Here is a 26,037-nt window from a genome sequence, read left to right on the forward strand (position 1 = left end):
CAATTATAAAATAATTTTAAAAACAATGAATTTTTAATTTTTATGTTTCTGTAATTTTTGTTAGCTCAAAAAGTTATCTTTTGCGATAATTTCAAGATGATTTATATCGCATTTCAAATATTCAAATTTTTTATTATTTTTTAATTTCCAAAGTGTTATTTAATAATTTTCAAATTAGTTATTTTCTAATTTCTCAATTATAGTTTTATCTTCTAATTTTTAAATTGTTTTCATCATCTTGTATTTAATTCTTGTACTGTAATTATATTCATTATAATGACACTAATAATAGTAATCATTATACGGGAGAGCGAAATTAATATAAATAATGTGATTAAAGAAAGAAGATATGATTCTTTTTTTTTTAAGAGAGAAATTTTGTTGATGGAAAAAACTGAAATGACTGGAGAAATGTGTAAAGGGGAAACAGAGCGAAAATCTACTTAGTGCGTAAAGTGTCGCGTGTTACCTCGGGTAACCGAATCTCACTTTACTTTGGTCCTACGTTGAAATCCAAGAGGTATTCCATGGTTTCAGTTTCACTCAATATAGGAACTTTTGCTCGAGCACCTATAGTGAAACCGGATATGTCCTTGCTTAGAAGTTGCCTACGCTTTTTGATCTGATCTCTATTTGAAACATTGTTTTACATATATATACATGTGATTGTTAGGTCATGTGATCGCCGAAATGGTACATATTTAAATATTCTCCGCAGGTTTTCTTGGAAAATAGTTGATGGATTATATATTTTCGAATAGTCATTCTTTATCATTGTAATTTTATAACAAATGACTATTTGTTAGAATTTTTAATTATTTGAATTTCAATTAGAAAGAATTTTTATTTAATCACTACATTTCCATTTAGTGTAATTTTTATTGCTTTGAAATATTATTTAAAATAAAAAATTCATTTAGACTAAATTTAACATAATTTTTATGGTATTAAATAATTAGAATATATATGTTATAAATTATATGTATGTTAAATTTTTAAAAATAAAATATTTTAAACAAGAAAAAAACGTGGAGAATATTTACATGCATAATCACATGACCTAACAGTCGCATGTCCTTAATTTTCAATTTACCATTTCTTTTCCGGTATATTTTAACTTTTGCAAGCTTCTTTTCTTTAAGAAAAGAAAAAATAGTACAAAAAAAAGAAACTCGTAAGGGTTCTGAGTCTCGGCTACTAATTACACGGCGGGGATTTTGCCAAGTGCCATGTCCCGTTGCACTAATAGACATATAAACTTGCTAAGAAAGTCCGTAACTTGAATGACACAAAGGGAACACAGGAAGTTCCAATGTGACACATCATATGAAGTTAACGAGGTACTTCAATAATTATGAAATTTTTTTTTTTTTTTTTTACTTCTAGATTTATATCTTTTTAGATCTTTCTAGATTCCTCGTTTCTTTTTTTGATAAATTACTTTTTTTTGTAAAATTATTGAAGGCTTTGGGGGATAAAATGATATGTACGATCACGTTTTCTCGTTTTTTTTCTCTTTTTTTTTGATAATTTATTTCAAGTACTTTGTATAACAATTTTTTATGCTATGTGTGTGTGTGTGTGTTTATATAAAAATTTGTTACAAAACACTTGAAATAAATGACATTAATACTCGAGAGAGATGTACATATACATATGAGAGAAAGCTTGATTAAAAATATCGTTTCTTTTTCTTTTCATTAAGTTGGTAGAAAAAAAATAATATCAATATAATGATGGTTTTTTTTTCTCAAGAGAAATCTATATCAGGGAATAAGGTATAAGAAAATTGTTTTTCTCTCACAACAATGTGAGGAGTCGGACAAATCAAATATAAGAGAAAATATAGGTCTAAATAATTAATGATGTGCTATTAATCAGTATCGCTTGATATTGATATCGTTTCTCTTAAAATATTGAAATAATTCAGTGATTGATATTTGTGATATTAGAGGATTATATCTGTCGCCTTGACATTTAGTTTATAAAAATTTACATTGGAGGTTATCACAAAATTTTTGCTTTTCACAATTTTTATAACTTGTCACAATATTATTAATTTATATTATTTTTTTTTACAGAATATTTATTATTAGAATTTGGTATTTATTTTTCTGAGAGAATTTTTTTACGAGTTAAATAACTCGGTTCTTCAGTTTTTTTTTTCTTTTAAATTTTCTCGTCAATAGAAATTCTTTAATTGGGGTTTAAATGTAGGGTAAGGTAAATTGGGTTTTATTTTCAAATTTGCTTTATTTCAGAATAGAAAGAAGTTGCGTGATTATCTTTTTAAGTTCATTGGTCTTCTCTACACTTTTTTTTTGTTGATAATAATGACGATGATTCTAACCAGTCTCTTCGAAAACCAGTTCGTCACGTTCTCATTTCTTGGAGGTTTTATACTTAACAAACACAACTGTTTTACTGATCAGTTTTCAATGTATCTGTCTATTTAACGACTTGTAGGAGCAAGAGAAGTTATCGCATTGATAAATTCTTTTTTAAGTACAATTTACACTTGATCAACTCAAATTACAAATTACTCTCGACATATTTTATCTATACACCTTCATTATCCCGCGCAGTATTTTAATATATACTTTGTCAAATTATAATAATTAAAGAGAATCAAGAGTTTTTAATTAATTGCTACAAGATAATTAACACCCTTTTTAACATTACGTTTGAAACATAATTAATTTTTTTTTTTTTTTGCATTTTTGTCATTCTTTTTAAAGAAAAAAAATACCAATATTTCTGTGGTTATTCACGTCTTTGAAAGAAAATTAAATTTTGAACCATATATCTCTAAATAAACTTTTTTTTCCACAATTTTCAATAGCGAGTTGCGCCTATAAAAAAAGGGATCAGTTCTCAAGAGGATTTGGGTCTGGCTTTCGTGCAGTGGCCTATAGAAGGATATCGTATAGAGACGTTATAGACTGATAAGGAGGGATAAGAAGGAATTTTGAAAAGAAATAAAAGGAGTGAGCAAGACGGAAATATATAAGAAGACCAGTAGACAGAAGTAAAAAGATATATATACATATATATATAGTAAGGTCCTCTAGAGAATCACTCGATATGGGGGTAAGGTTCTCGCATTGATTTCACGCTCTTCCCTTAGGGCTTCGTCGTCTGGTCTGCATTTTTTTTCTCGCAGTTCAATTTTGCGTTTTCTTTGTCACGCTACTATTTTATCCTCGAGGTTATTACGTCCCCATTGAAATCAATGATTTTCCACTGTGTTTCGAGGGGGACAAAAGAGTAATGCCGATCTTCGTCTCTCGCTATATAGTATATAACTGATTTGTCACATTGAAAATTGTAAACAAAAATATTATATCATTGAAAATGGAAAAATTCGTAAAAACAAAAATAATGTAAAAAAAATTATTTAAATTTCTCAGAATTTTAATTAATCAGAAAGATATATGAATAATTATGATAATTAGTTACACCGAAAAAAAAACCTCTTGTTTCAAGAGGATTCCTCTTATTTCAATGCATATTTTCCTCTAGTATATGCTGCAAAAGGATGTCCTCTAGGTTTAAGAGGATTGTCCTCTATGTAAAATTATTCCTCTTAATTTAAGAGGATACTCTTATTTTAAAAGGAAAATATCATCTTAAAAAGAATTCTGAAATAATAAAAATGCAATCATCTCATTTGTATGTCATAAATATAATCTATAAAATTAAAAGGAATAAAATTTGTTATTCCATGATTTACATCTATTTGTGTATAAATAAATTGAAATTGTATTAATTTTTTTTGAATAAATCAACTAAATCTATTTTTAATAATATTTTTATGCGCAAAACATATACACAGAAAATTAAAAGGCATTAAAATAAGCTGCAACGCTTATTATTTTAATCCAATTTTGCTTATTTTAATACCAAAATGGATTAAAATAATAAGCGTTGCAGCTTATTTTAATGCCTTTTAATTTTCTGTGTAATTCATTAAATTTGAAATTTTATTTTAAATAAATTTTCAAATAAAATGAAAATAAATAAAAATCGTAATAAAATAAAATTTTAAATAGCATAACTTTAAAATTATTTAAATTTTCTTAAAAATTGCTTTTAAAAATTTCTTTTACCTACAAAAATAGGCACGTATTGTGTAAGTTGCAACTTTATCAAGATATTTAAAAGATTATTATCCATTTTGGTTTATTCCCCTTTTTTTCACATAGAAATTAAAACTTTTTCACGCATGATATGCGATTTATGACGCAACGTAAATGATATGACGCAATCATCTTTGCGCATGAGCGACTTTTTATGGGAAATCCTCTTAGAATTTAGAGGAATATTCTTAAATATAGAAGATTATTCTAAATTCTAAGAGTATTATTTTTATTCTAAAAAGATTATTCTGTATATAAGAGGAATGCTCTAGAATAGTCCTTTTGTTTCGATCCTCTTGAAATTAGAGGAAAATATTCTCATTTAAAGAGTAATACTCTTGTTTTAAGAATAAAATTCAAGAGGATTCTGTAAGAGGAATTTTCCTCTGAATACAAGAATTTTTTTTTTTCGGTGTAATTGTAATAATTACTTTAATTGTCATTAATTAGTAGTAAAAATATAATCAGGTGGAAAAGTTAACGTGAGCTAACGTTACTAATATTACTAACGTTAAACTAACATTAGTCTAACGTTAGTGTCCAAAAAATTAATGGAACTTTTTTCAGAGGAAATTAATCAAAAATATGCTACTGATTTTTATACTTAACGATGTCCAAATAATTTCTGGCAAATTTTTACTTAGGAAGTAATTTAAAATAGTGAACATCTGTGGATTATGTAATTCCATTTCCATTCCCACTTCCTTTTCCATATCTACTTCCACTATTTCTAATTTCCACTCCCACTTCCACATTTTCTAATTTCCATTTCCACTTCCCTTTTTTCTCATTTCCACTCCCATCTCCACTTTCGCTTTTTCTAATTCTTATTCACACTTTCATTTCCGCTTTTTCACGTTCCATTTCCACTTGAAATGAGAGAAATGAGAAAAAGTGGAAATAGAAGTAGGAATGAAAATTAGAAAAAATGGAACTGGAAATCGGAGTGTAAATAAGAAAAAGTGGAAATGGGAATGAAAATTAGAAAAGTAGAAATTGGAGCGGAAATGAGAAAAAGTGGAAGTTGGAGTGGAAATTAGAAAAAGTGGAAGTGAAAATGGAAGTGGGAGTGGAAATTAGAAAAAGTGGAAGTGGGACATTGGTAAGTGCAGTAACCAGTTCCTGGTGACCGATGATCACCATATTTTTGATTAATTTTCTCTGAAAAATGTTCCATTTATTTTTTGGTCACTAACGTTAGACTAACATTAGTCTAACGTTAGTAATATTAGTAACGTTAGTAACGTTAGCTCACGTTAACTTTTCCACCTGATGGGAAATATTATTAATTATTTTATGTTTATTGTTATAATTAAAAAATATAATTATTAATTAATTCTTTTTTAAAGTCTAAAAATATTTAAATATAGACGGGAAATATAAATATGGTGGTAAAAAAAAATAAGTATAGAATTAGTGTAAGTACAGTTTGCTTGATGAATATTTTGCACTTTAAGTGCATGTACATTGTTGAATGCACATAATACATCTGAGAATACAATGTCCATACGTCTTCATTATGACTGCATATAGCGATTTGTTGAGCGCATAATCGTTTGCGTGCACGTGTCAAAGGTGCATGAACGCGTGCCTGTTGGCACTCGCATTAACATTTGGTTGTTTAAAGGTTTCGAGAAGGGGAGAATTTCTAAAATGACACGTAAAGCCCTCATTTGTCCTTATTAATATCAATTCTCACAATATAGTTTCGATCTCAAACGATCGTACTATATATATATATGTAGAAAATTACCTATATCTTTTTATTGAAATTATCATTCATATATATATATATATATATATATATATATAATGCATAAATTAACATATATTATATTTATTGTCCAAAATGTCTAATGCAATTAACTTAAAATCAATTTAAACAAATTTTTTTTTCAACATGTCATAAAAAAATTATTTTTATTATTTGATAAAATTAAATTATATCTGCGAAAAAAAATGTCTTGAAAAACTTTTTAAACTTTTTGAAAGTTTGGAATATTAAAAAAGTTGTTTCATTTTTATTACTTTTATAATAAGAAAACAGAGAAATTGTTCCCTGGATAATAAAAATAAGGAAATAGTTTGCATTTTAATGGTCGAATTGTTTTTTTTTTTTTTACTTTTACTTTTAACATCCGCTATTTTGGGGAAATTTTTCAAAAATGAATTTCCTCTCGTTATTGTTATATAGAACGAGTTTATGAAAAATGATGAAAATTAATTAACGAATGAACTATATATAAGTAAAGTTTCGAGTGACGAACAAAATGAGCATTTTGTTGAGCTACAAGTTCATTTATAATGGTACACAGATGTGCTTGAGGGCATGAGTTACGTCATGTATAATATAGTATATATATATATATATATATTCCGTTCTCTCTTCGCATAGTGTGAGTAGGCGAAAACAAAGAGCCGGTTAATCATTCGAGAGAAAAAAAGTATTAAAGAATTTCATTTGCAGACTCTATTTGCTTTGAACGAAACGATAAGAAGCTTTCTGCGTTAAGCGGCTTACTTTATATAGAAATGGACCAGATATATAGGGAAGGGCTTCTTACACGCGTTCGACTCACGACCACTTTACTATCATATTTCACATCCAGTGCCAATTCAACTACATTTTATTTCTTCAAATTCAATTTGTAAAGGTCTTTATTCATCTTCTGTTTCCACTCAAATATAGTAAAATATTTCATTCAATAAATTACATTTTATCACTGAATTTTTTAAAATAAATTTATTTTTCAAAATAAAAATGAATTTTTAATTCATTTAGGTCATGTTATTAATTTATTATCGATATAAGAGAAATCCTCAGAATTCGTGCATCATTAATTAATTACAAGTCTCTAATTACAGTGTAGGGTTTGGTATATATATAGGGGAGAGCTTTAATGAAGTCTTCAATTATGAGGAAGAACCGCTGATTCTTGAGTAAACGAGAAAGTGAGAGATATAAATAAATTAAGTAAAAATTGGTTGATTATAAAAGAGGTTTCTTTAAAAATTTGCCTTTCTTCTCAATATCAAGCAATTTTACCTTTTAACTCCGATTTCTGCATAACGTCCCCTTGTGACACGAGTGTTTCCATTATTTCTTCCATTATTTCCAGGATTCGTGTAAAGAGTCAATATATTACTGTTGATGTTATTTATTATCGGTGGTAACATAATCACAATTTAATCGAAATCACACTCGCGAAAAAATAGAAATTCTTATCTTATTCTTAATTTCGTTCAACACACCGCTCTTTCATTATTGTTAGATTTCAAAAATTTTTCCACAATATTTTCATTTTTTTTTTTTTTTTTTTTGCAGTATCACTTCATTTTATTCGCACTACTGAAAAGCAGGAAAATAACCTTTAAATATCACCATTTTTAAATATTAGAAAAAAATTTTGAAAGTGCATTGAAAAAAAATTTATTTGATTCCAATAATTGGTTACTTGAGTATAAATAAATATTTATTTTAATCAAATAATTTTTATTTGAAATTAATTAAACTAAATTGTCTTTGGACAATTTCTGTATTTGAATCCAATAATAATTATTTAATACATATATTTATTTAATCGATTATTTGAATTAAATAAATTTTTTTTCGTTGTTGTAATTTATTTAATAATAAAATGTATTCAATCACAATAAAGAAATTATATAATTATAGACTAAGAATTCCGCAAGAATCATTTTGCAACAATTTCGATGTTTAGCAAAAAAAAAAAAAAAAAAACTAAATAGAAATGTTAAATAAAATTTCTTTAAGTAATAAAAATACTAAATTGTCAAATTTAAAAATAAATGAAAGGAAGCATTCTTAAATAACAGTTATAAAATGATTAAAGAAGTCCGCCGACTGCTTTTTTGCGCCAACTTTCGATGACAGAAGGTGGGTAAAAAAAATGAAAAATCTCGTGTTAAAACTGTGCAGGCGCCGAGTACGTGGGAATGTGAGAAAAAAATTTGCAGATTCAGGGGACGATAAACAAAAAAATAAATAAAAAAAAAAAATGATAAAAGAAGAAAACCGGTTGAAAAAAAATTTCATTGCAGTTTGAGATTTGTGGTGTGGTGTCGGTGGTAATTTTTCAAAACATATGTTGCTGAAAGTCTCGCATATATCAGAATAATAGTTGGTTTTGCGGTTTCCAACCCTCATGAATTAACGACTAACGTGACGATTTAATTGACAACATGTTCATTCTCCTTTCTTGCCAATTGCTATATACTCTGATATATCCGAAGGAATAAAAAATTATATCGAAAAAGTTCCGAGTTAATTGTTAGGAAACAGTCAATTACTGCGCGTTGAAGAAACATCAAGTAAAAAAGCTTCTTTAATTAATTTTAAATTAACTACTTAATCAATTAATATTATTCTTATAAATTCATTTACATTTATTTATTCTGTGGCCTTTTTTTTTGTCTTTTCCATATTAAAATCTATTTAATTTTTCAACATTTATATATAATGATTAGAAAATAATTTTTTACATGAATTATCTAAAATTATTGTTTTTAGATGGTAAATTTATTTTTACCTTAAAGCAAATCGTTTATATTTTTTACTGTATAAAGGTATAATTATCTAGCTTATGAAATTGTTATTTCATTTAACAGTGATTTATTACACAAGAAAGTAACGGATTGAAAATGTTCTACTTCCTTTCTTGTATATATTCTATTCTAAATTCGAGTACAACTTTCTTAAAAGATGACTCTATATAATCTCAGAAAATATCATATATGGTACAAAAAAAAAGATAAACATTTCAATAATTGAATGTATGTGATTTGAATACAAAAAAAAATATTTCGGTCGTGTCTTTTATTTAGCGGAACTTTCGACCTTGTCGCGAATCGCTGTCTATTTTTTAGGTGACGAAATTTGTCAGTGCCACACGTGGTAAAAGTCATAAAAAAGAATTATACAAATGCTCGCAGGAAATGGATAAAACACAAGAAGAGATGCTTTTGAGAGAGGTCAAAATGAAACTCTTGAGATGATGATCAAAATGGCAAATGCATATATGTGCTTTCTTGTTTGTGTTTTATATATATATATATATGAAAGACAGTCTTATATTCACGAAACTGACTAGAGAGACGCGGACTCTCTGTGCAAAATTAGATCTCTAGAATTTCGCTTCTATTTTCGATATAGCGTCCGTGGATCGTATGCTCCATTAAAGTGGATTTGCTACTTATAGATGCGTGTGTGCGTGTGTGGATTTCGAAGACATAATTTCCATGCTTGAATATATCCAAGGCTTGATGATGATAATAAGTGAGAGTTTTCGACCTTAAGTAAAGTTACTCAAGAGGAAGTCCTCTTACGAAGCTACCTGCACTTTATTTTATATATATATATACATGTGGCGCAAAGAATAAGAAAGTCAAAAATGTGTTGCTGATGCTTCAGGCGGAAAAAAGAGGAAATACGCTCTCATTCAATTCAAATTAGATATTCATTCTCGTTTGTTCTTCAATGTATGTAAATCATTGATTCTTTTTCTCGTTTTGCACAATTTATAATATAATTATAGATTAAAAGTGCTTTTTTATAAAGAATAATGCATTTTGAAAAATTTCTTTAATATTATTTGTTTATTTTCTCTTCTAGATTCAAAAACACACGACAATATTTATGTTGTGAAAGATTTATTTCATCCCAATACGTATATAACGAAATAAATCTCTTTCCCAATTAAATTCTCTCGTTGGAAAGTTGCTGTTTTTTTTTTCTACTTATATTGATTTCTTTATATATTCAAGTTTATTTGTCGTAAATTACTGAATATATTATATTGAATGAAATATTTACCATAAATAAATAAATAATTTCTTATTTGTTTGTTATAAATTAATAAGTATTTGCATTAATTTATTAATTTGATTAAATTTATAGTTTAATTAAATATATATACTCTACTGAAATAAAATCAATTCATTTGAATTTTTTTAATGTTTTATTTTGTATTTTTTGAATTATTATTGAATTATTTCAGTAAGAATTCTTAATTTCTTCAACAATATTTGAAGTTATAAATATTTAATGAAATATTTACTGAAAGAAATCAAATTTTTTCATAATATTGAAATATTTTATGACTCAGGAAAAAAGTATTAAAAAGCAAATGTTTGTTTTATGAAATTTTTTAATATTTGAAGCTCTTTTGAATTATACTATTAAATTATATTTGAATTATAATAATTATAATAAAAAATTAATAATTATTAGTATTTAAATAAAATAAAATTTTTCCTAAATCAAAAAATAGACACTTACATTGTTCAATTTGTATTTTATCAATTAAGTTTTTAAATTTTATTTCATTTAAAACAAATTTAATTTCAAATAAAATGAAATGAATCATTTTTAAATTGAAAAAAAAAAAATTTCCAATACACTAGAAATTTAAAACCTTTAAAGTGCATGCAAGGAATTTGCTTAAGTTTTAGAAACTTTAATCCTAAGTGCAGTGAATTGAAATAAAAGAAGATTAAAATTGTCTTCTTGGGGAAGAAATTTTAATTACGGAAGAGATTAATCAATTCGTGAGGCTTCAGCATTTCACCCAATCTTTCAAATAGCAGACATTTATAGGGCTACGAGTTCTTCTTACAACAATACGGAACTCGGCTTTCAAATGGATAATTCAATTATTGGTTTCAATAGGATTACGGAATCGAATGACCGTTGGTTTTCCAGTGTTATTTGCGTTTTACCGGTTTTCAATAACTTATAATTTATATATCATCGGGCGATGTGAAATTGGTCAGAAAAACGCGATTCTCTGATAATAAACTTTCTCTGGGGTTGAAAAAAATGAAATCTCTCATAAAACCAATCCCACCATTGACATCTTTGTGACATTTCAATTTCCTGTTTTCTATATGAAACTTGACGTTTTATTTAAAAAGACAATCTTCACTTGCTACCTGCAACATGATACGTCTATATAATTATTATTAGTTTGTCGTCTAGAATAGATCTTTGCATGTTATTTTTTTTTGCTTCATTATTAATCCCGTGAACAGTAGTTATTTTTGTCTCGAAAATAAATTTTAAGATCTTAAAAATGAAATCTACTGTAGGCTCTTTTTAAATGAGTTTCTTTCATTAGTTTCTTCAACGCACTAATAAAGAATTTTTGATTTGATAGATAGTGTTTGAAATAGAAATTAAAATAATAAAATTTTGTCTAATTATTACAGTGTCATTAAAATTCACTCATTTTTACGCACAGTAAACTATGAGGTATTAAAAAGTGTTGCAAATTAAATTCGATAAAAGATGAAAATAATCCTTTTTTTTATTAAATTTCATTTGACAAATATAAACGATTCTAAGTTAAATTTTTGAAAGTTTGCAATTTTAACCTTATTTGAATGGATTATTTTAATCTTCGTTGAATTAAAGCGTTGCATCTTATTTTAATATCAATTTGGTATAAAATTCAACAATTTACTGAATTTTTTATTCTTGTCATATTATGTAGATAGTTAATTAATTACTTTTTTATTTTATTTGATTTACTTCTTTTTATATATAATTTATAAGCAGTTAATTATTAATAATAGTAGTATAGAAAAATATACATTGTTATTTTATTATAACAATGTAGAGCACAGTCATTTTTTAATTTCACGACCTCATTTTTACAATTGGACTCTAATAATAAAAAAAAGCTATAAAATATAATTATTATTCGTTTTTGCAGGAAACTGCATCATGATGAACAAATTATTAAGATTTTCATGAAATTGTTGCAAAATTTTATTCCGTAACTATATTGCTTTAACTATTGTTAAAATATAAATAATAGAGTTTCATGTTTTAACTATTATTGTTTAAAGTATAATAATTTTATGCTTTAGAAAATGATAATAATCTATATATATATATATATATATATATATATATATATATATATTATATAAATTGATTTGATACTTGGAAAACATTAATGCTTTAATTAGAGTCTTTCACCTGTAATAATAATGCTAATCCACCTGTGAGAAATATTTACATTAAATAAATTGTACAACAATTTGCAATAATAGGAGATACAAATTATTATTACAGAGATTCCTTTTCCAAAGGCTCATAAATCAAAATACTTTTACTCCAAGTTAGTGCAACTTTCACACTTATTGGATATAAATTGCTGTTTTTATATATAATATATATATATATATATAGAGCAAATATAGATTTCCATTCTACATCAGACAATCCTAAATATTTGATTAATAATCAGATAGAAATTATAAATAAATTAACTCGAATGCAGGAGTTCAGTTTAAATTATCGATTTTTAATTAAATTTCATATTTTCGTTTCCTTTCGTAATTGAAAAATTTTATATAGACTGTGATTTATTGTGTTTGTGCAAATATTATAATTAACATTCTCTAAAAAATAGAGAATATAATTGTAATTACTACCTTTTAGTGGATTTTTTTATTTTTGTTAATTAAAATTTAGAGAGAAATTCTTATAGCAGCACTGACTGTATAATAATAATAATAATCAATAGTGAACAGTTGAAAACTTTTTTTTTTGTATTGGACTTTCTGATTACTTGTCAACACGCCATGGTTTCAAAATTTGGTGATAAAATTAAATTTAAAAAACGCGGACCACCGGACATCCGGAATCCTATCGACGTCGCACTGGCGTCGCGACGACGTCGACATAACTGTAGCCTCCGGATCTCATGAAGTCTGTTGAAGCCACTGTTGTTGGCTGGTGGGGAACGCAGGCGCACTGACTCTGTCACTATTCATTCTAGATTTTCTACCGGTTGCATCGTATCTGACCAGGTTGGTTACCTGTACCAGACAAACGTATGTATACACATACACCTGTTTGTTTCAGTAACTCACGTGGAAGTGATATGAAAACACTTGGCAGCAAATGCACTCGTAGAATAAATATATTAGTGAAAAATAGAATTTGCTTTAAAATCAATTAAAATTTCGTTCAATAAAAAAAAAAACAACCAATATTTCTGCACGGAGAAAAATGAAAAAAGTAACTTTTACTATATTTTCAAAGTAAAACCGGAACTGTTCTCAGTTTATGCGAATTTCTGACAATTTTTACTCCAGAAATAGTAAAATTTACTCCTGAAATAGTAAACATTATTTCGGAAATAGTAAATTTTACTATTTCTGGAGTAAAAATTGCCAGAAATGCGCAGAAACTGCGGACAGTACTGGTTTTTATTTTTAAAGTGTAGTAAAAAGTTACTTTATTATTCGTTTTTCCATTTTTCTCTGTGTCAGAAAAAAAGGTTTGAATTGACAACAAAACATTTTGGTTAATGTATATGCGTGCAACCAACATTTTTTATTGTCGTAGCAACAAAATTTTGGTTGTTCAAACCAAACCTTAGTTGGCGTAACCAAATTTTCGTTGGGACAACAAAATTCTTTTATTTTTCTTATTTTCCTGGAACAACCAAAATTTTGTTCTGTCAAATAAAGTTTCATTGGGACAACTAAAATTTTGTTGACCATATTCTCCACGATTTGAAAATACTTTTACATAATTTAAAAATACTTTTATAAAGTTTTTGATACTTATTTTGTTTTCACGGTAGATTCTCTAGATTACTAAATTTTCAACTAATAAAATTTTTATTTAAACAGAATTTCTATATGTATAATAATTTATTATTCATTTTAAAAGAACTTTTTATTTGAACGAATTTTCATTTGTCACAATTTATATATTTAATAACAAAAAACATTTTGGTACGATTTTTAAAATTAACTAATCAGAATTTTAAAAGAAAAAATTGTGATTGATTAATATTAAAATTCGGCCATTTTGCACAAAAATTCTACGTTTCAAAAATTGTAGCAAACGGGAAAATAAAAATTCCAAAAAATAGCGAATGAAAATTCTGTCATTTAAAAGTTCGGCTCAGTGGAAATTCAGTTAAATACAGATTCATTTTAATAAAAAATCTACTTATTTAAAAATTTGTTTATATATAAAATGTAAATCTTGCATAAAAGGAATGCAGTTAAATAAGAATTCTGTTAAAGAAAAATTTTGCCAAATTAATATACTTCGTTATGAAAATTTGATTCTCATTGTATAGAAAATAAAAATATTTTTATTATGATTCGTACTGGAATTTAGTTTTAATTAACATACATAATGAAAATTTTAATCGTCTAGGTTTTTTCACGGCTGTTTGAATGAAGGTTAAAATATTTTAAAATCATTTTTATATATTCTGTAATAGGAAAAAGGTCAATAATTGAGAAAGACTCGGGTCAATTCTGCTATATAAGTATATACATATAATCCTTTTTTATAAGATGAATCTATAGTTTTACTTATGTTTCTTATCTGATATATATATTCTCTTTTGAACAATCTCCAAACATGAATTTCAATAGAGATTCACTCATTCAAAATTTAATTATTTAAACACAGATAGCATGCTTGAAAAATTGTCAGAATTATATAAAATATTCATGAAATAATATCAAGCAAATATATTCATAAAACTGGCACATATTAGTCATTGTTGATGGTGAATTTCTTTGTAACGTATCTACATACCGCAGATAAATAAATTTTCTAGGAAATTTTTTTTGTTTATTTGATAAGAAATATTGTCGAGTTAATTAATTTACATTCTATGTTCAAATTTTTTTTTTTTTTTTGCAATTTATCAATGAAGATAATATTCCAGAGATTATGAAAAAAATTAAATATATTCCTTTTATTAATTTAAATTATTTATCTATTTTATTTATCTCCAGTTATTAGACGATCTTTGATTAACAATTAATAACTATGTTTATCACAGAAAAAACCTGAATTCAAATTGAGTATAGATTCTATACTCAATTTGATTCGCAACAAAAATGAAACTGGTTGTTTCATTTCGAGTTCTAAGGTAAAAGTATCAAAATGAAACAGGCAAGTTTCATTTTGAGAAAAAGAAAAATGGAAAAATATTGTGAAATATCGAATAATTTTGCACAAAAACATGAAATATAATAATTACAAAGAAGTAAATAACACGCTAGACTTAATATATTTGATTAAAAATTGCTTGTAATCGCGTAATAAAATAATAAAGGAAATATGTTTTTAGGTTAGAAAAATGAAAACATGTGTTTTGACAACAGGAACGGTACTGCCAACTTAAATAATAGCGGTAAATTTAAAAACTTATGAAATTAATTATTATCTACGTAAATAATAATAAATAATTTTTATTTAAAAACTTCTAAATATTCGTACTGGTCAAAATAATCTTTCTGGTGTTGTTGAAATATTAGAAACAATAATTGAAATACAAAATTACTCTGCTTATGATGCCAACTTAGAAATCTCAAATTCCAGCCAATATCATTTTGAATAACATGAAGTTTGTCCCATACTCATTTCGATACCCAAAAGAAAATGAGTTGCAACAAAAATGAGTCCAAGTTTTTTCTGTGATACTAATTCGATATAATTTTCATCAATTCAGACGTAATATATATATATATATATGTAAAACAAAAAAAAAAGAAGAATATGGAATGCCTTGATATAAAGGGTTTTACGCGATACAAAAAACCGGTTTAGGTATATATATATGCATAAAACAGATAAGAACTAATAGTGAAAAAAAATGTTTGTATTTATTTCTAGTGGGAGAAAATTCTTATGGAAATCGTTAGTGATATTAAAAGTACAAATATCATAGCTCATCCCAGTGTAAAATGTAGTGTATTTATGTTGATAGGAAACCGGTAGCAATGTCGACACGCGCTGATAAATTTGATCGCATTTTCTCTTTAACGCCAGGTCGAATGTAGACCTGGTATGTACAATAAAGGCAGGAAACTAGCATCGCAGATCTCCTTCTTGCATTGGACCAAAAGGTGCAATCACGTGCCTGATAAAACAAGACTCTCACTACTGCCGCGTCTTGCGCAGGAGGCAATAAACCTTTTTCCACTTGGAACGATTGAAGTTTCTTTTCTTTTCTAACATACACCTTGCCGATAATCTCAGCTTCTTTCCACTTTTCTTATCTCTATAAACCCTTTTCTCTCTCTCTCCTCTCTTATCTTTTTTTTCTCTCTCTTTCTCTTCTCTTTTTTTTTCGTTTTTCGTCCCAATAAAACCGAACGGATCGTTCTGGCATTCTACAGTAAATAAAATTTACACAATATACTTTTTTCCTTTCGTCTAAATTTAGTATATATATTCTATCAATCACGTATATATACCTTTCTCTTAATCTTTTAAACTTCCGTTTAACATGTTTTTTTTTTCTTTGTGAATTTGGTATTGTTCTTGGTAAATTAACGGTAGCTGACATTGAATAAATACCGCGAGCGATGGAGGATATATATTTTTGTTGAAGAAGAACGCCTTGGCAATGTGTTTTTTTGTCGATTGCAATTCTGGAAGGTGTGTAAAACGTTTATAGCGAATTGCAATGACTTTACCTTGAAGACAAAAACAAGTGCTGAGATGAAATTCACTGTTTATATAACTATATAGGGAATTTGGAACGTGTTCTTGTTATATATCTCTTTTCCTGGACGCCTCGAGAGGAAATTATCACTAATTTTTTTTCCAATTTTATAAATTCTTAACAATACTAATTTGAACTTAATTTTACATACTAAAAAAAAAAAAGTAAATTTTTTTACATCGAGAGAAATCTTTTATTCGCATTTATTTATTGAGACAAATAAAATTTATATATCAAGTAAAAATATATTTGTCTCAGCAGAGCCTAATATCTTTTTATTTGTTTCAAATAAATAAAATTTTACCTATATAACGTAAATAAAATTTTTCATTAAACTAAATAAAATTTGTTTGAATTAGTCAAATTTTGATTAAATCATCCAAAAGTATTTATAGCTTAAATTCTTTAGTTCGAAAAATTTATTAAAATAAAGCAAACATTTATTTAGATCAAATGAATATTTTTTTGAATCAAACAAATTTAGAATGAAATATAACAAAAAAAATTGTGTTAATACTAAAAAAAATGGTATATTTGGTTCAAATAAAACTTTTGTCTGATTGTGTAAATGTACAAATTCGGTTAAATGAAAAATTGATTTAAAAATATTTGTAATTTCATTAAATAAAACTCATTTTATATATGTATATTAAAATTATAATCTGTGGAGATTAATTAAGATCTTAGCAATAATTTCTTTCGATTTTTATGCCATAGAAGCCAAACGTGTTTTTCATATATGGGCGACCTCCCCCCCCCTTATTTCCTCTTTCTCACTTTGGCCATTGTCAACAACATTTTATTCTTCGTTCCCTTCGGAAGTACTTTTAAGACTTCACCATCATTATCGTTTAGTACACGAAGAATAACGGTCTCCATCTGAGAAGAGAGTGAGAGAGTATATATACAATAAGTTGAAAAAAAAACTTTCCTTCAGGACTTTTCCTCTGGGATATGGTCGCGAGGTACGACAAGGGAGGACTTCATAAGAGTATAAATTTTCCGGATTACTCTGCAGACGCTACCGGAGCTTTTAAATAAATACGAGGTAGTATTTCGTTTCTTCTCAGGGTCAAAGAGCTACACAAACGTAAAGAGAGAAAGAGAGAAAGATAGAGAGAGAGAGAGAAAATTTATCCCGACTGAAACTCGCCATCGTCGCGAGGTCGCTTATAAGTTTCAGGATTCATTCTGTCCCTTGCAGACCTTTCACGTTTCCGTATATTTTTAAAACCTTTGAGAGTCTCCTTCTTTCGTTTCCGTGTATTTTCTATATAAATTGCACGCGAAAAAATCGTCGCGAAATATTTAGAATTGTCGCGAATCATTTGTCATAAATTCAATGGAAGAAACTTTTCAATAAAAATATTTTTCGATTTTTTTTTTTTTTAACTATTGAATCAGTCTGGAACAATCAAGTGCAATTTGAATAAAATAAATTTAAATAATTTATTATTAATAAAAAATAAATTTAGTAATATTATTTTTAATCTCTATAATTTTTTTTTGTTTCAGGTATAAGATGAAAGTATATTTTTCGAGTTGATCAACTGTATCTATAAGTAAGATTACTCTTTCAATAATAATTAATATATCACATGGAACATGAAAATATTAGGTGTGTTCACCCAGAGAAATGATATATTTTTTTTACAGTCTAATAAATATTTCTTTGATTCAAATAAATTTTTATTTGATTTAAATAAAAAAATTTATTTATACCAAATAAATAGGCTAGTAGGCTGTGAGACAAATATACGTTTATTTAACTCAAATATATGTGACGCGATTTGAAGAAAGGGACCTTAGAATCAAATTAATTATAGGTTATGTTGACGACTGATTTACTTGGACTAAAAGTTTATTTTTGTTTTTGTAAAACTGAAATTAGTTTTTATTGAATATTTTGGATGTAATGGAGACCTAAATGTCATTAGTTTGTATTTCGAGTTGAACGTCTTTGTATATTTCCACTTAAAAATTTTAAAACATAACCTATAAATTTTGGTTCTAAGATCCCTTTCTTTGGATCGCGTCACATATTATATTTTGTTCAAATAAAACATTTCTCTGGGTGTTCATATTCGAGGAAATAGAAATTTTTTTTAAAAAATATATACTTAGAGAAATTTTTTATTGAAACCAAATAACATATAACACAGCGTCCGACACGATTTTTGACACACAAAAAAAGCCAACATTTTCGAAAACTGGGACCCAAAAAAAATACCCATGTCTGTCCGTTTTGCTAGATCAAGTAGTTTGTGGTTTTTAGGGGTGAAAACAACCCCTAAATAAAAAGTGAAAAGACATTTTTTAAAAATTATTAATATTTTATAAAACTTGGTATCCGGGAGTTTTCAGGGTCGCTGATTATTAATCTGATGTCAGATTTTCAAAATTTAAAATGGCGGATCCAATATGTCGATCAAATTTTTAAAAAGTTATTAATTTTTTATTAAACTCTAAGACAAATATATTTTTATTTGATTCAAATAAATTTTATATGTTTCAAAATAAATGTAAATAAAATATTATCTCTTCACTGAGAAAAAAGGTTTGAGCTGACAACCAAATATTTCATTTAATATATGTGCAACTAAAATTTTTTGGTTGACACAACTAAACTTTAGTTGACATCAACCAAAGTTTGGTTGAGACTACCAAATTCTTTTTCATTTTCTTATTTAGTCGTCTGAAACAAACTTTGGTTGTTGTCAACTAAAGTTTAGTTGTGACAACCAAAAAATTTTAGTTGCACATATATTGAATGAAATATTTGGTTGTCAGCTCAAACCTTTTTTCTCAGTGTTTGTATACATATTATATACTCAAAAGTTTTGATTTATTTTATAAATTTGATTAAAAAAAAAATGCTTGTCGCATGTTTCAATTATACAATCGTTAAATTCTTTTTTTGAAATAATTTTTTTTTTTTTACTGGGGTTGGGGGGGAGGGATGTTTTTGTCAAATGGTGACAAATACAATTTTTTATTCTTATAATAGGTGTGCGCGACTGCAAAATTTGTACGACGTTTGAAAGCTTTCAGAAAAGAGATATCTCACAAACCATTTGTTGGCTGTCTTGTAGGTCATTTCATGCCGCATGTCTTATCACTCATATTTTCAGACATCGACCTTCGTCTCTGTCAAGATATGACAGTGCGTCGTGCAAAGTTCCACGCGGTGGAAATATATAGAACGAAAAGGGAAATTCGATCTATAATATATGTATAGTAAAAATCATATCACGTACTGAATTATCATTCTCTTTTCTCTCGCGCCTATTTTAATTTTATCTTCACTTTCACGAAATTCCTAAGAAATCTTTATTTTTTTCTCTCAATATTCTGATTCAAAACGTGAGCGAATCTTATCTTGAATTTCTCTTTAGAATACCAAAAGATCAACTACTCGTTATACAATCTCAAAGAAAGAATTAATTTTTTGAAATTAAAATTTCATTTTTACTCTATGATTATTTAGTTATTACTAATCACGGAAATTAGGGAACAGTTTGGGAAAATTGTTTTTCTTAAATACCTGCATGGAAAATGCAATTTTGGGGGCCTGGCGGCAGAAGTCCAAAATAGCCTATTCCTCGATCATGGGGAAAATGCTCATTTCTCTCACTACTGGGAGAAATAGGTGAAACAAAGTGACATATGCTATAGAAATCAACGCCAACTGCAGAGAAATGTTAAATCTAAACTAGCGCCATCTAGCAGATATCGGTGCAACTAACGAAGTCCGCGTTGATATCGCAGTGATAAATCGATGTATCGTTTCATTTCGTAACTAACTTCATGTTGACACATAACCTAAGAGTGACGTTTCTTCTACATTGTGTACTTATGAAATTTTTATATCTTTTGAGTTGGTTTTTTTTATAGTAAGGGGGCTTCGCCCCCCAAACCCCCCACTTGGGCACCGCCCCTGGGCCCCGTCGGGGGGTTAACTAATTTCATGTCTTGTTTTTGACGCAAGGTTATAGACAATAGTGTATTATTAAATAGCGAATTTACTATTTTGCTTCCTCGTGGAGAAAGCTATGTAGTCCTTTCGTTTATAAACTTTTTAAAAATGGTGAAAACAAATTTTCCTCTATATAGAAACATGTTATATGAGATCCTGATCAATTTTCCGGATGTATGTATGTGTGTGTGTGTGTGTGTGTGTGTATGTATGTGTGTGTGGATCGTTTTTGTGAACACGATATCTTTAACAGGTTTTAATGGATTTGGATAAAATTTGGTAGGCTTATTTAACACATTAATCTCTCAAAAATGACGAGAGGATTTTTAAAAATACCCCAAAAAAAAATTTTATCGTCTTTTTTCCAAAAAATTTTTTTCAATTGAATAAATTTTTAAATCGAAAAATTTAAGGTAATATATAATATAATCGTCTTCTTTATGTCAAGATGAATCGATTAATATATATAAAGTATAGATTTGATTGAAATTTAAAGAATTAAAGAAAGTTAAAAAATCAAAAATTCTCATTTTAGCTAAAAAATGATGTGTTTATTTAAATTCATGTTTATATATGAAATAATTTTATTCCCTGCATTGAAACGAATTGGTTGGTATATATAAAGTATAGATTTGATTTAAAATTTGAGAATTAATAAAAATTGAAAAATCGAAAATTCATATTTTAGCTAAAAAATTTTGTGTTTTTTTTAAATACAAGTTGATGAATAAAATAATTGTATTCCTTGCATTAAAACGAATCGATTCGTATATATAAAGTTTATGTTACACTCAAAATTAATTAAAATTTTCTTTATTTTTCAAAAAATTTAATTAATTTAAAACATTTTTAACTCGAAATTTTTTAAATCAATCAATTGAATTGGACAAATTCATTGCTTCCTTCACGAGGAAGCGAATTTTTTGCTTCACACAATGAGGAAGCATAATGTTTATGAAATAAACATAAAGGACCCCCTACTTGTTTACTATTACTGGACTTATTATTTTCATTTAGAGAAGAAAAAATAACAGATTTTCATCTTTTCTATATAAATAATTCAATTGACTCAAGTTTGAATTTACCAACATTTTTCATCGATTTAGTAATTATTATTTATATAGGAAAAATTTTAATGAATCTAAATTTAAATTAGTTAAAGCATTTGTTGATTAAAATTGTAATCGATCTAAATTTATAATTTAAATTAATTAAACCATCAATTCAGTCAATCCAAAATTTAATATATCCAAATTTTAATTTGTTCCAATTTTAATTAATCTAAATTTCACTTCAAATAAATGTTATTTGATTCAAAATTTAATTGAATTAAATTTCAAATATAATTCCTGAAATTTAATAAAAAATTTTAATGTCAAGGAAACTGAAAAATTTATTCTTTTCCCTGGCGAAAGTTTCAGATTTAATTAAAATCAGTTTTAATAAATATTATTCCGAATCAATTTGTTTTATTCCGAAACTAAATTGTAATCCTTTTGAATCCTGAAATTTCATTCCAAATCAATTCTATTGGCTTAGAAACAGATTGATTCGGATTTATTTGAAATGAAATTTCATAATTTAAAAGAATTCAAATTTATGCGGAACGAATATTACAGTATTCAAAAGTATTCAAATTAAGTTTTAGAATGAAACGTATATTCATTTTAAAGTAATTAAACATAATTTTAATTCGTTTTAAAATAAATTTGTAAACTTTTTTTATTCATAACAAAATTTTCATAATAATTAGAGTAGAAATTAAAAATTTAAATTCATTATTTTGTATATTTGGGTGATGTGACGTTATAATGGTATAATTAGTAAAATGGCAAAGTGTCCTTGACAGAGAGAGTATGTAAATTCAAGGTGAGGCTATATAATTTTGGTAACTATAACATTTTGGCGATTGCTCTCTCACGTTAGTGAGTTGAGTTTTCGAGTCCTCTTAACTGTGGGTGGTTTGTGACTTTGAGATGGGGATTCTTTATATATCTAACTAGATATTTTATATGTCTTGGAGAATATATATTCTTCGTGGTGTATATGTGTTGTACAAGTAGTAGTGCTTGTAGGTGTGTGGGCCACACTACATGTTTCTGCTCTCAACAGTAGCGTTTCGGAATAATTTAATTAGCAAGTGGTATGAAGTGAAGTGCCAGGTCTTGTCCCATGGGTTTAATAGTGAGCCTTCTGACTGTGTCTAACTTGCCTGCCCTAGGGAAACGATGGGTCGAGCTTGTAACTATTTACTTCATGCGCATCAACAAATTATATATATATATATGCTATTTATCTCCTCAATTCTGTTCATCATCAGCACACATAACATTATTCGGTTTTTTAGAACCAAATTTAGAAAAAATTTTAGTAGATTTACAAAATTAGCAAAAAGAAAGCTTCAATAATAAACAATTGTATAAAAATATTTTGTGACCTTTGGTTGCAGTCTCTTTAACTTTTTTTTAACGATGTCCCTCGTGTCGCATTTATTCATAGATAGTAAATTCGAGAAAAGTCCTCGCTGGATGAATCATGAAAGGTAAAAGTTTTAATTAAAAAGTAAGCGTTGAGCTGGCTGAGGCCTCTGGCAATTTGTAGAAGGTTCACAGTGTATATGTGCACAAAAAAGTTCTTTAGGGCTGTTTTGAAACTGAAAAGGCCAACCAGGGGATCGTCTGCGCATTCTGACATGAATAACATAATATAAAGTATAGAAATAGGAACGGGAAAGACAAGTCTTAGAACATGCGTGGGTAAATTTCGTATTCTTTTTCATGGTGTATTTTTCTCCTTTTCTTATAGGTATATACAACTTAAATTATTCCTTAGAAAAATCTAGCCTTTGCAAAACAAAAAAACAACGAAATCCTGCCGACTAAACTGCGGGAAATTATTCATCTGGGAAATCAAGATACGCACGTGAAAGAACTTTTATTTTTTAGTATCAAATTTTTTCTTCCGGATTTTCAGTTTAAGGTTAAAAAAAAATTGCCTCTCCTTGGCGCTGATTATTTGGTCAATAGATATCGAAATTAATTTTAAAAATTCATATGAATTTACTCCTTTTTAATTTTACTAAAATTTTTTATCTCGAAATTTTTGAAAACCAATTTGATTGATATAAAAAAAAATTTTTTTTTTTAATTTTTGCGATAATAATTTATATTCACGTATATTCGCGTAAATTGAGTTGATGAAATTTTGACAGTGACGATGGAGGTCATATGTTTTACGACAGTGGTTGCTTGAAAAATTTAAGAGGGTCGTTGATGACACTTCTTTTTCAACGTAATGTGTGCTTTAAATGTAATTTATGCTTGTGTTTGTTTCCAAGGCTGGAATCGTAACGGTTCATCCCAAAAATAAAACCACACTGTCTATATAGATGCGTGTTAAAATTTAAAGCTTCAACGTCTAAAATTCTCTCTTGTTTCATATTGTTGATTTTTTTCACGTCATTCTTTCGCAAGTATTGTTTACAAATAAAAAAAAAAAAAAAAAAAATGGTTTGTCACCCCCTTTTTTATTACGCGTGAAGAATAATAAATTTTGGCACGTGTGGTATTTTTCAAAAAGTAATAGTTTTTCTGTAATGTTAACAGATATTTAAAAGGTAGAATAACATTAATTTGAATGTGATCCTCATCCATTGATGTTACAAATTTAATTCAACGAAAGTTGATTCTTCCATTGAAATTGTTACAGTAGAATAATATTATAGAGATCCTTTCTGCTTGTGATCCTCTTTAAGGCACTTTACAGATAAAACAGTGCAAGTGGAATTCTTCGTTCTTTTAAAGAACATTGAATTAAATACAATCGGAGCGCGCAAAAGGGGCTCCTTTTGCCTTTTCAGATCAAAGAACACAACACTTGACAATCAAGTGGGTGCCGAAATAAACTTGAATAATCATTGCTCAGAATAAGTATATATTTATTTATTCAATTAAGGAGAAAACTAATAAAACAATTTAATAATTTAAATATTTTAATAAAATTTGAATTTCTCGTGTCGAAATTTTAGTTTTCTTTTAATTCTTTTTTTCCTCTGTTGCTTCTCTATTGATGCTCTTGATTCTCTATTGTTCTCTATTACATCTCTTGATTCTCTATTACTACTCTTGTTTTTCTTTTACTTCTCTTGATCCTCTTTTGCTTTTATAGATGATATAATTTTTATTCTCGATTACTTCTCTTAATCCTCTTTTTATTTTATAGATTATATGATTTTGATTCTCGATTACTTCTTTTCATTCTCTAAATTAAAATAATTTTTTTATTTCCTTGTTCTTTTATAATGGCTATAGAGTGTGGGCACAATTTTGGGTGTCAATGCGAGGAAATTAATTGAATAGTTTAGTCATAATTTCGCCTCTCATCGACACTGACATAGAATGGCCATACTCTCACGTGCCGGATTAATTTTCTTTGTTCTATTTTTCTTTATTTCGACTTTATTTTGTGAATTTAAGTGATTATATTTTTTGTGTAAATTGTGACCGTTAGTTATTCCTGAATTTTTATACAAATGATCTCAAAACACCACATCTCGAGGGATGATTATCGCGTGGTCACTGAAGTAAAAGAAAGCATCACCTGGGGTTCCCCAAGTCAGATTCTCTTTTGATCACTGATTTTCACTAAAAAATCTTGAGTTTAAAATTTAAAAAAAAAAATGTTAAAAGTGCAACAAAAATGATTCAGGTAAGTGGCGCCACGTTCTTTGTCATTTAGCATTAGTTCATTTTGATAACTGCAACAAAAATGAATCCAAGTTTTTATTGTTTTTATATATTTTACCAAACTGTTTTTTTAAAAGATGATTTATTTTTTTCTATTCATGTATTTTCTTAAAAAAGGCAATGGTTTTATTTAAATTTTTTTGTAATCAATTTTTCTTTATTGATAAAAGAATATTTTTAGTTTATTATAAGACAGCATAGTTGCCAAAACGTTAAACGTGTTTTAATTGTCTCGGAGTGATTGATCAATTTCATGAAATATTTATAGACTTGAATAACTCGTTATTCATTTATTATTATTACATCGATAATGTATATAAAATAATTTTATTTACAACGCAATTCTGTCTATAGATTTATTTAAAGAAAGATATATATAATTATAAAGTATATGATATTCGTTCTAATAAAAACCATGGAAATCAGGGAAGCGAGGATAATAAGATGCGGTCATCTAAAAAATATTGATCGATATTAAGTAGGTTTATGTATAAAGGGGGTCCAGAGTGTCCATCAAGAGAGCCTGCGGGTTGGCTCCTGTTACGGAAACCTTTCTACCTAATTAAGCGATGATATCGAGTTGTCCTATCCTCGGAGGATTCGACGTGGAAAACTAATAATCTGGATAAATTATTTCCTCTCTTCAAACTTCCCTGTTA

General features: G+C 27.2%; 1 protein-coding gene and 1 long non-coding RNA gene across 9 annotated transcripts in view; one reads left to right on the forward strand and one right to left on the reverse strand.

Moving 5' to 3' along the window:
- The window catches only part of LOC127286957 (uncharacterized), an 84,743-nt gene that overhangs the window by 36,916 nt on the left and 21,790 nt on the right, over nucleotides 1-26,037 (forward strand). The window contains exon 5 of one of the 2 annotated variants that reach the window (XR_007843815.1): nucleotides 18,173-18,219. This is a non-coding gene — a long non-coding RNA (uncharacterized LOC127286957). Of the gene's footprint in view, nucleotides 1-18,172; nucleotides 18,292-26,037 lie in introns of those variants that run through there. The other variant, XR_007843814.1, reaches the window with a different exon arrangement.
- The window catches only part of LOC127286913 (protein sprint), a 240,967-nt gene that overhangs the window by 33,884 nt on the left and 181,046 nt on the right, over nucleotides 1-26,037 (reverse strand). For 2 of the 7 annotated variants that reach the window (XM_051313556.1, XM_051313555.1), the window contains exons 1-2: nucleotides 12,600-12,849; nucleotides 7,186-7,488 (exon numbers count right to left, since the gene is read on the reverse strand). The exons of the other annotated variants lie outside the window; for them this stretch is intronic. In XM_051313556.1, the coding sequence (XP_051169513.1) occupies nucleotides 7,186-7,316 (131 nt within the window). In that variant the 5' untranslated portion in view covers nucleotides 7,317-7,488; nucleotides 12,600-12,849. Of the gene's footprint in view, nucleotides 1-7,185; nucleotides 7,489-12,599; nucleotides 12,850-26,037 lie in introns of those variants that run through there. 7 annotated transcript variants of the gene reach the window in all.

This window comes from Leptopilina boulardi, unplaced genomic scaffold, assembly GCF_019393585.1.
Source record: "Leptopilina boulardi isolate dan_hultmark-lab unplaced genomic scaffold, ZJU_Lbou_2.1 LbouV2_366, whole genome shotgun sequence".
Classification (NCBI taxonomy): domain Eukaryota; kingdom Metazoa; phylum Arthropoda; class Insecta; order Hymenoptera; family Figitidae; genus Leptopilina; species Leptopilina boulardi.